The sequence below is a fragment of the Berghia stephanieae genome, chromosome 11, assembly GCF_034508935.2.
Source record: "Berghia stephanieae isolate SIO BIC M18660-M18661 chromosome 11, UCSD_Bste_1.3, whole genome shotgun sequence".
Lineage (NCBI taxonomy): Eukaryota > Metazoa > Mollusca > Gastropoda > Nudibranchia > Aeolidiidae > Berghia > Berghia stephanieae.
Window position 1 is genome coordinate 11,235,010 of NC_088370.1, and position 11,103 is coordinate 11,246,112.

General features: G+C 37.0%; 1 protein-coding gene across 1 annotated transcript in view; it reads left to right on the forward strand.

The window, feature by feature from the left end:
- The window catches only part of LOC144956446 (large ribosomal subunit protein eL19-like), a 6,952-nt gene extending 1,092 nt beyond the window's left edge, over positions 1-5,860 (forward strand). The window contains exons 2-6 of the mRNA XM_078886946.1: positions 2,144-2,250; positions 2,625-2,759; positions 3,446-3,554; positions 4,638-4,748; positions 5,705-5,860. Coding sequence (XP_078743072.1) covers positions 2,144-2,250; positions 2,625-2,759; positions 3,446-3,554; positions 4,638-4,748; positions 5,705-5,837 — 595 coding nt within the window. The 3' untranslated portion in view covers positions 5,838-5,860. The remainder of the gene's footprint in view (positions 1-2,143; positions 2,251-2,624; positions 2,760-3,445; positions 3,555-4,637; positions 4,749-5,704) is intronic.
- Positions 5,861-11,103: the final 5,243 nt, after the last annotated feature.

An 11,103-nucleotide genomic window follows, 5' to 3' on the forward strand; every position in this document is an offset into this window, starting at 1 on the left:
TGTGTCCCAAATCAGTTATCAATTGATATTTAACACAAGATGAAAATAAAAAGTGCTCAAATGTCAAATCCAGCTTTTTTTTTAAAAAAAGCAAATGGGTCAATAAAATATTTTTGTCACTTTGGACTGAAAACATCAAACTGGCAATTCGCCTATTTTTTATTTTTTATATATTTTTTTTTGACCAGCAAGGAACTTGTTAATTAATAAATCTGTTCATATTCAACAGACCATTAAAATTTTCACTATCTACCTGTTAACTTCATTGATCTTCTTTTGTTTCTATAATTTGTCATTCTGACCACAATTTTGGTGATATCGACGAAGGCCGGGAATTTGTTTATTTCGCGGAGACCAGAGTATATGGCAATTTACTAGAAAGGCACCAAAAGAGAGAGAAAAATATTTTTAAAAAGGGGGGTGGAGGGGGGGGGGGTGGATGTGACATTTATCATTTGCAACGCTCTGTAGAATGAAGACTGAAAAATAAAGTGGCGGAACCAGGATTCGAACACACAGTGTTGATTCCGACTTAACCATTGGGCCATGACACTGACACCCACATGAATGTCTTTGTGCATTGTGTAAATATAGTAACCTACTATCCATTGACTGATTTATTGTTGGTTAATTTTTAAAAAATTGATATTTTAATAACTTTACTTATTTCTCTGTGCATTTCGAAACTTCCCATATTGTGGAATGTGATTAAATGCTTAAAAGCGGAGTTTCAAAAAAGTACATGTGAATAATAAAGTTTCTTATTCTCAGACATGTCTGTAATGTAATAATCACATCGTTCATTTTAATAGTTTTTGTAGATTTAGTCATTGCTCTCATTGAACTAAATAATAAATGATAAATGTTGCGTCTATATATAATAATTATGGTCTTTGTTTTGTTAAGGTTGTCTACCGTGAGCCTGCGTTTCAACCCTAACAAAGTGAAAAAGCAAAACCTCGTAGACTTAGGCTTTTGAGATTTTTGAGAGGGATTGGTGATAAGGACAAGGAAGGGCTACCCTATGAAGTTGGTTGATTGACTAACAAGAGTTGACAGTACTTAGACTGAAGTGGGAACAAGAGCTCATAACTAGTCGTGACTAATGACATTGAGTGATCAGGGTTTTAGGGTATACTGGTTGGTGATAGCGATAGTGCACATGATTTACAGTTAATAGTAGGGCTGAAATCCACCCGAAACAAGTCAGGGATTCTTGAAAGTAGAAGCAAAACTGAGTAACTCTCAAATCTTTACTTCACTAAATCTAAGTTTGTAGCAGTAACAGCAGGGGGGGGGGGGGGGTGGTCCTGATAGCTCAGTTGGTAGAGCACTTGCTTCACACGCAAAGGGACTAAGATCGATTTCGGTTGCAATCGAATAATAATTTATTTTAATTTTTTTATCCCCCTCTTCCCCTCCCCTGTCCATCCAGCAGTGATTGGGTAGCTTGGTCTGTTAGATTTGATGGAAAGTACTTTGTGGTAAACTAGCATCCTTTCCAAAGGATGGCAAGCAATTGCTATAGAAACCGGGATAAACTCCAGCTCCATTGACCTCATAGCTCTGAAAGACTTTTTTTTAAAAACAGTAACAGCAAAAATAATCTTTTAAAAATTTGATCAGGTAACAGTGGTGCGGCTCATCATTGGAGCTCTAATCGCTTTGTTGCTGCTCCTCCTGATGATGATTATGATACTGAAAATCAGTGTTTTAACTCGAGTAGTCGTATATGCCTTCCTGAAATCAATGAGGCAATGGCAATTTGCCATAAGAATGGAACATCTCACGCATTAGTAATCACACACACAAAAAAAAAATTTAGTAGCTCTGAGAACAAAAATGAGGCTATTATGGTTGTTCTACCAATATTTTGAAATTTTTCTAGAATTCCATCCTGGTGGCTTAACGATGTGTATTTGAGTACTTCTGTATGCAAATTGTGGGAAAGTGTTCGAGATAGAATTTATCATTTTCATTACTGGTCCTCCTTAAAAAGGTTAAATTATGAAAGGGATGAAATTAAATGGCATTCTTCAGGCGAGTAACTGTAGTTTTTAAAATGCCATTTAACTTACATTTCTTGTTTACCACCTTTTTGACATTTTAAGGGTTTTGTCAAGTGACTTCTTTTTTATTTCAGTTCCTTAAAACTTCAGAAGCGTCTCGCTTCTAAGGTCTTGGGATGCGGGAAAAGAAAGATCTGGTTGGATCCCAATGAAAACAATGAGATCGCCAATGCCAATTCACGTATGTATTAAGGATTTCATCATAAGTATCAATAGAAACTTCATATAATTGGCACTTCGATAAATATTTCAACCTCAAATACCGTTTCAACTTTTAAATTTGACTTGCATTCTTTTTCTCTTTACATTTGTCAGTCATTAGAAATTAGAGCTTAGAAATGTGTTTGCATGTATAATAAAAGTTGGAAAATTATTACAACTTTTGCTTAAATCTTGTTATTCAAAACATAATGTAGCCTGTTTCCCCATTCATTTTTTATCATGCTTAAATTCCTAATACAGACTTCAATGTTCCAGAATTCACAATCAATAATGTAACATCTAAACAGTTACATTTGTGTTTGATTAATTAATTTTTTTTCTCAACTTTTTTAGGATCTAACATTCGTAAGCTTGTGAGGGATGGTTTGATTATCCGCAAACCTGTAAGGGTACATTCCCGTTTCCGTGTACGAAAGTACGCTGAAGCTAGAAGGAAAGGCCGTCACATGGGTCATGGCAAGAGGAAAGGTGAGTAGTTTTTTTTCATACGAGACTGGATTGAAGATCTGTCATCTGTTATTTATTTTTTTAATCCATGGACATTCTTATGATTTAAGAAAAGGAGAATGTCGTTAAGATGGGCTCAAACCAGCTGTAACGTTAGAAATAAATTTGGGTATTATTCTAGGGATTGACTTATTTGGGAAATTAAAATATACAGTTATCAGAGTGGGAAGAATCGCTATAAAACGCAACTTTTAAAAAGCAGTGCTGATGATTTTCCCCAGGTCCGCAGGAAGTCGAAGGAAGAATTTCCTCCTTTTAAAAAAAAAATTACATTTTCTTCTAAATGTACAAATAACATGGAGTGAGTGGCTTGATAAAAACAGGTGCAGTTTCTCACTCTCCAAAAGTAAGCTAAAACATTGATGATAGTTTATCATCAATTGCTCTACAGGCGGGGGTTAATATAGTAAAAATGGGCAATCATTCAAAAATTTCCTTTTTGTCACCATCAACACTGAAAAAGAGCAAAACATTGAGTTTTGCCTTTGCATTCATGCACTTACCAGTAATAGTTACTGAGCATGTGATGTTTAGAAAGATGTTTTAGGCACTGTAATTTACAACTGTTGACCTAAAACCATTTGGGAACAATTTCAATTACTTATTTTTTAAATGAGTGAAAAATTTAATATTTTTTATTCAAACAGGTACCGCTAATGCACGTATGCCTCAGAAAGTGCTCTGGATTCGTCGCACAAGAATTTTGCGTCGGTTGCTCAGGAGGTACAGGGATGGCAAAAAGATCTCCAATCATCTGTAAGGGGTTTATCTTTCTTTTTCTTTTCATTAAAAAAATTATTTTTTTTTTAGATAATTTTTTTTTTCTGTGCATTTCATGCAAGATGGTCATGTATATTAATGGGCATGATCTATATTAACTTTTCATGCGCTCGAGGTCATTGCTCACATTGCAAAATGTGCTCAAAGTGACCCACTTAGTGAAAAGTGTTCACAGCTTTTTAAATATCTAACATCACGATTGGTCATTTGATTCAGCTTGACACATGGGTATGTTTATAACTAACATTTGTAAACAAAGCAACTGTTTACATTTGTTAAGAAACATCCAATCGTTGGACAGCAACAAATCGTGTGATTGATGACCAGGTTGGACGAATACATGAATAAAGATGGCTCCCATTATCAGAGGACCATTAGTTTTGAACTGGCAGTATTGGGGTATCATAGATGTTGCCTTTTTGATTAGTACATTGTTTTATTTTTCGTTTTTATTTGTTGAAAATCACTTTTTAAAAATTATTTCTGGTTCCTGCAGCCATGAGAAAGCACGTCATGTCTGAAAAATACGTCCTGCTACAACCTCCACTATCACCACATCATCATCGATACAACCAGATCATCAACACTGTCTTCTCTACTACAACCACTACCACCTCATCATGAACTTCACTACAACTTTCACATTATTGTTGTCACCACGACCACTAATACAACCAATGCCACATGATCATCATCACTACTGGTACTGCTTCTGCTACCCATCATCACCACATTATCATCATCATTGCAACCACCACCGCCCCATTTTAATCACAAACGCAATTTCTACTAGTGTAATTATCATCATCACTACAATCACTTATACTGTCCTGAATTAAATAGATTGAATTTCCTATGTTGGAATTTCTGTTTCTGCTTTGAAATTTCTCTGATATTGGTTTGTGTATTTATAAATTTTAATTTGTGTGCATGCATTTTTTGGGTGGTCAGCAATTTCTGAAGAATTTTCGGTATTTTGGTGTTAGTAGTTTCGTTATCATTAATTCTCATTATTATTATTATTATTGTAACTTTAAACTTTTGTTTTTCTGTTTTCAGACACAGAGAATTGTACCTGAGATGCAAGGGTAATGCATTCAAGAACAAGCGAGTCTTGATGGAATATATCCACAAGAGGAAGGCTGAGGATGCCAGAACCAAGATGATCAGGTAAGTGCTTTTTCAAGAAGGAAATCCATTTTTTTTTTTTTAATAAAAAAATTTTTCCCCCCCATTATTTCCTATTTCTTTCATTATGCGTTTCTCTCTATGATTTGTCCAACTACTTCTGTGACTAGTAACTTATGAACATAATCTCTTCTTTGTGAAGAATTGAATTTCTGACAATACTACTATCCATTTCCAGTTTAGCACTGTTTTGCATATTGGGTTGCAGTCTGTTTTTTAAAAGATTTATGTCATTTGTTGGTAATGTAAGTAAATGGGATATGGCAATGCATCTGGTACATTGTGTGGGGTCTTTTGACCTCTGGTGGGCAGGGGTGTCACTACTGCACAGTCTTCTATCTATCCCTGTAGATTTCCGAATTGCTTTCTCGTCTTGGAATGAAATTTGTCATAGTCTTTGCAGAATTCAAATGCATAGTTATTGTTTTGGGAGATGATATTTTGTAAATCATATCTCTTATGTATTATTATATTTGTTATTTTGAATGTATAATGTAAGCATTTGAGTGTTCCCATATGTCTTGCTTTTTCTTGGGTGCTTTAATTGTAATTCCAGAACTTTTTACTATCCCATTTTCTTACTTTTTACTGGCGCTGATATAACCTAAACGTGTTCTAAGCGCTGTAAAACCCTTTAAAAAAACAAAAACAGAATTGATTACTGAGATTCCAAACTTTTTGGTTTCCCATATTTAACTTCGATGAAAATTCATAAACTTCAGAACAAATCTGCAAGAATCATAACTGGGATTAACATTAGAGAAAATATTACCCCTGTTTTGAAATAGCTACACATTGGTTGCCTGTCAAGAGGAGAGTTGGAGTTCAAGATGGCCTGTATAATTTTCAGATGTATTCATGGCTTAGCAACACTATACCTAATGTCATTGATATCGGTAGCATATTTAATTAATTTTTAATATTTTTTTTATCTACAGTGACCAGACTGAGGCTCGTAGACTCAAGGCTAAGGAGGCTCGTCGCAGGAAAGAAGAACGTATGGCTCTTAAGAAGGAAGAACTTAGAAAAGAAGAGCTTAAACAGAAAACTATTGAGGAATCTGCGAAATAAATTACATATGTTAATAAATGTAATGATTTGGATTTTGATATCTTTTATTTTAATTGTATTTTATTGAGATTTAAAATATGGGAGAGGAACTGACATTCCTATTTCTGTCATGAGATGTGTCCCATGGGTTGGCGAAATGTACTCGATCATTTGGCATTGGGAAATGGAAACAATTGAAATACCTATGGGGTTGGAGTAATTCCTGATTTCTATAGTGTAAAGGTCATTAACAGTTGATCCTTTGGATCTTTTAAAGTACTTTCTGCCATATCTTACAGACCCAGTTACCTTATCACTGCTTGCGTGATGGGGGGGGGGGGGGGTCAGGAAATAGCTATTGGGTGGTTTATCAACTGGGCAGTTGGTGGAGAAGGGGGGGGGGGGGGGTGGTATTGATAGGTAGTCTGTCCTTTTTCTGTGGCTTTCTGTTCTGTCCTGAAATGACTTGGTATTGAACAGATCTGTGGGGTCTTTTGACCTCCCATGCTGGGCAAGAGGTCATTTGCTATACCTTCTATCCTCATGTTTCGTGAGTTGCTTTGTCTTTGAATTGGATTACATGGTTTTGTCCTGTCCCTTCCTGGAGTCTTTTGCTAAGATGGGAACAGCCAAATATAGCAGTGTTGTCAAGACTCTGGTTTCACCGGAACAAAAAATTCTGGGTCATGAGCAAATTCCGGCGTGGTCATTTTAATCTCTTCCCCCCCAAAATCACCTTTAACTTTAACACTGCACACACCATCATCACTACCACAACTACTTTCACAAACCATACATCATCATCATTACCACTACTACAACAATCATCACTACCTCTACCACTGCAATCATCATCACTACAACTACAACTACTACTACCACCTCGTCATCATCCCTACCACTACGACTAAAACGTCCATCTCATCATCACTACCACTAGATGTAGAAGACGTTGAAATGACCTAAAATGTTTCTCAAGCGCAGTAAAAACCCTTAAAAACAATAACAATGAGAGAAAAAAAGAGTTTATAGAGAAGTGCCAGATGAAAACAGGGTGTTGTGTCAATTGGATCTTGAATTTGGCTTTTGAGTTTATTAATATAGCGCAATATCCACTAAACGTGCTCAAAGTCAAAGCCCTTTACAAGGGGTCCCTGATCAACAACATTTAACATGTAGGACGGGACATGACGCCTGTTTGGCGAAATTACAATTTTTTTCGGACAGTGACATCGCTGTTAACAGCCAGGTACTCATTTTACACCTGAGTACAGTGAGAGAATGTGAGTAAAGAGCCTTCCCCAAGGACTCAACCATGCGCCGAGCAAGGCTCGAACTCAGGACCTTCTGATCTGAAAGCGAGTGTCATACTACAAGACCACATAGCCGCACGAATTTGGCACTGACCCTGTGACTTTTTATTCTCTTTTGTTTTCTTCTCCATACCCTATTTTTCTCATCATTTATTGATACAAATACAAGTGTCGGCTCCAAACTTTTACTAAAAACAAACTAGCGACTGGTGGGCCTCCGAATCCAAAGATTAACCCCTGGTATGGCAATGTACCTAAACCATGACATTTTTAATAGAAGGTTCTCAAATGATAACAAAATACATACATTACATGCACCATTCATCACAGAACATATAGAACCACTATAGATAGTATGCGCTTGGCTCAGAAGCTCAAAACATTGCCATTCGGAAGTATAATGGACCAACACACAAAACTGTATATCCATGAACGTTTATAGTCAGATTAATACAGTTCAATGAGCATTACTCATAAACGCGGATGGCAAAAAACAATAACAAACACATGAGTGACGTCATCTTCGAACTATCTTTTGATAGTATGCAGATGACGTCACTCAGGCCTTTGTTATTGTTTTTGCCATCCGCGTTTGTGAGTTGTTCTCACTACACTGTATTAACCAGACTATAAAAGTTCATGGTTACACAGAGTTTGTGTGTTGGTCCGTTATACTTCCGGATGGCAATGTTGTGAACTCCTCGGCCAAGCGCATTCTATCTATAGAAGGTTTGATGTGTACTTATTGATTTGATAGAATGAAGTTGATGTCACTCTGGTCATTGTTATTGTTTTTCTGCCATCCGCGTTTATGAGTAATACTCACTAAACGGTATTATCCAGACTATAAACGTTCATGGTTACACATAGTTTGTGTGTTGGTCCGTTATACTACCGGATGGCAATGTTATGAACTTCTTAGCCAAGCGCATACTATCTATAGATGGTATGCGCTTGGCTAAGAAATTCATAACATTGCCATCTGGAAGTATAACGAACCAACACACAAAGCTATGTGTAACATTAAACGTTTATAGTCTGGTTGATACAGTTTAGTGAGAATAACTCACAAACGCGGATGGCAAAATACAATAACAAAGGCTTGAGTGACGTTATCTTCGTTCTATCTATATGAGTGATACAAACGTAAAGGGTACGTTGTAACGTAACGATAACAAAGAAAAGAAATATCTTTATATATGTTTTAAATAAGTAAACTGCCGTGTTTCTATGCTGATGTAATCATAGTCTCATCGGGCTTGAAAATGTCAGATTTTTCCTCCCATTTTGCTCTTCGACATCTCTCTCGACTCTCTGCTATTATCTATTATCTTGTATTTTAGAAGTTGCTGATCGGTGCCATTACTAACAATTTTTTTAAAAAATTGGGCTTTATATAGCGCAATATCCACTAAATGTGCTCAAAGCGCTCTACAGGGGGTCACTGGTCAACAGCAACATTTAACATGTAGGACGGGACATGACGCCTGTCAGGCGATATTACAAAGACAACGATGTTAACGGCCAGGAACTCATTTTACACCTGAGTGCGGTGAGAGAATGTGAGTAAAGAGCCTTTTCCAAGGACTCAACTATGCGCCAAGCGCGAGGCTCGAACCCAGGACCTTCCGATCCGAAAGCGAGTGTCATACCATTAGACCACATAGCCGCACATTACTACTTTAAATCATAGAGCGATTTTATTATTTTTACACGATGAACCTGTAAAAGTGAGACTTTTTTGTTTTTTCTCCCCTCTTCCAATTCCCACTTGTAATTTTCTTTCACGTTGAGTCGGGAAAAGCGATGTGTACTTTTTTTTAAAACAAACAGAAGAAACGAAATTGACGTAATTCAGCTCTTTGTTATTGTTTTAGACTGCTATTTTGGTAATTAGTTCTCACTAAATCATATCAGCCAGAGTATTAACACCCAAGATTACACATAGTTTTGTGTTGGTATCTTATATTCGGCAGGCGGATGCTGTATTTTATGCAAACACATAGCACCAATATGTGCGTATTGGAAGAGTCAACATTTTTTGGTGACTGAGGGTGGCATAAATAAACAAATTAAAAAGAAGTCAGACGTATAACTTATTGATAAAGATAAACATCATCATCATCAGTGCCTTTTCACCCTTGGTCAGGGTATACACCAGACTAACAGTCTCCATCCCTCTCTATCCTGAGCTAACTTTTTTTTTTATCTTGTTCAATGTCTTATCACTCCTCTGTATACCAGCTTCTTTAATTCTTCTCCATGTTCCTCGTGGCCTTCCCCTTGATCTTCTGCCCTGAGGGTTCAAGTCCAATACTTTCTTTTTTTTTAAATTTTTTTTTATAGTGGAGTCATTCTTTCTAAGGGTGTATTCAATCCACCTACATCGTTTTCTTCCTATTTTCTCTCCCACTGGCTTTTGTTGTGTTCTTTTTCATTCTTCTTCATTCTTAATCCTGTCCATCCATTTCATTCCGAGCATGCACCTGTTTACCAAAATCTCTATCCTCCTTATACACGCCTGCGATGAATTCCAAGTTTCACATCCATATAGTAGGACTGACTTCACGTTTGAGTTGAAAAGTCTCAGCTTTCGTCGAAGAGAGATATATTTAGTTCTCGAAACTCTGTTCAAAGATGTGAATGCTGCCTGTGCCTTTCTAATACGTGCTTTCACTTCTGCTTCCGTGCCTCCATCTCTGTCAATTATACTCCCGAGATAGCAGAAAGTGTCTATATCTTCAAGTTCCCGATCTTTTACTTTGATCTGCTCCCCTTGACGCGTACCTATCCTTTAAACTTTTGACTTTGCAGGGTGAATTCTCAAACCAATGGATTCCGAAAGGCTGTTTATAATTGTGGTTTTTGCTTTGCATCATTCGTGAGACAAAAGAGCCAGATCATCCAACTGTGTTCAGGGGGTTTACTGTATGCCATTTCTTCGCCCTTTGGGGGGGGGGGGGGGGGGGGGGGGTTAGCCAATCATAGCAAGGATGAACGGGTATGGTGAGAGTGAGAGCAAGCATCCTTATTTGACACCTGTCTTAATTTCAAAGCTGCCGGTTAGCTGATCTTCATGTACAATCCTAAAACTTGTTCCTTCATAAATTCCTTGATGAGGTTTATCAACTTCTCATGGATTCCATAATGTGCCAGAATTTTCCACAATGTCGAAAGCCTTCTCGTAATCCACAAAGTTGACAGTAAGAGGAGAGTTCCATTCTATAGATTGTGTAAATGTTGCTGCTCGAAGCTCGAAGAAATAAACAATAACGTGAAGTTGAATGTAAGCTTCAATTTAATTACAAAAACAGATCAGATGAACTTTTCGGGTTTCCCCTTTATCAACAAAACAGGATGATTGAAACACCACATCCGATCATCCTGTTTTGTTGATAAAGGGGAAACCCGAAACGTTCATTTGATCTGTTTTTGTAATTAAATTGAAGCTTACATTCAACTTCACGTTATTATTTAATTCTATAGATTGTTCCACTATGGTTCGAAGAGAAACAATCTGGTCGGTGGTTGAACTCCGGCTAAAAAATGAGATTAGGCGGTGAAAGAATGTTGATCTTCCTTTTTTTTTTTTTTAAAGACAAATGTCCAACAAAATTCCTATTCTTTTACACCTTGTGTCCTGATTGATTGAGTGGTCAAATCAATTGTGATAACCCTCCTATCTTTAACCCCTCTCCCCCTCCCCCCCCCCCCCCCCCCCCCGAAAAAAAATATATACACGTATATTGAACAATGGTGTACGTTATATGATAGAGACACTGGCATTATACAATGAAACCCATGTATGACAGGTCCTGATATAACAGGCACCTGTTATGCAAGGTTAATTATAATATGGGTACCAAGGACAGCTATACCGGCTCTAAATCCCTCCTTGATGGCTACATTTTATAGCGTAACAACTTGAACCGGTATCCCCTTCGGTGTTCACATAGAAATGATAAAGAATCAAT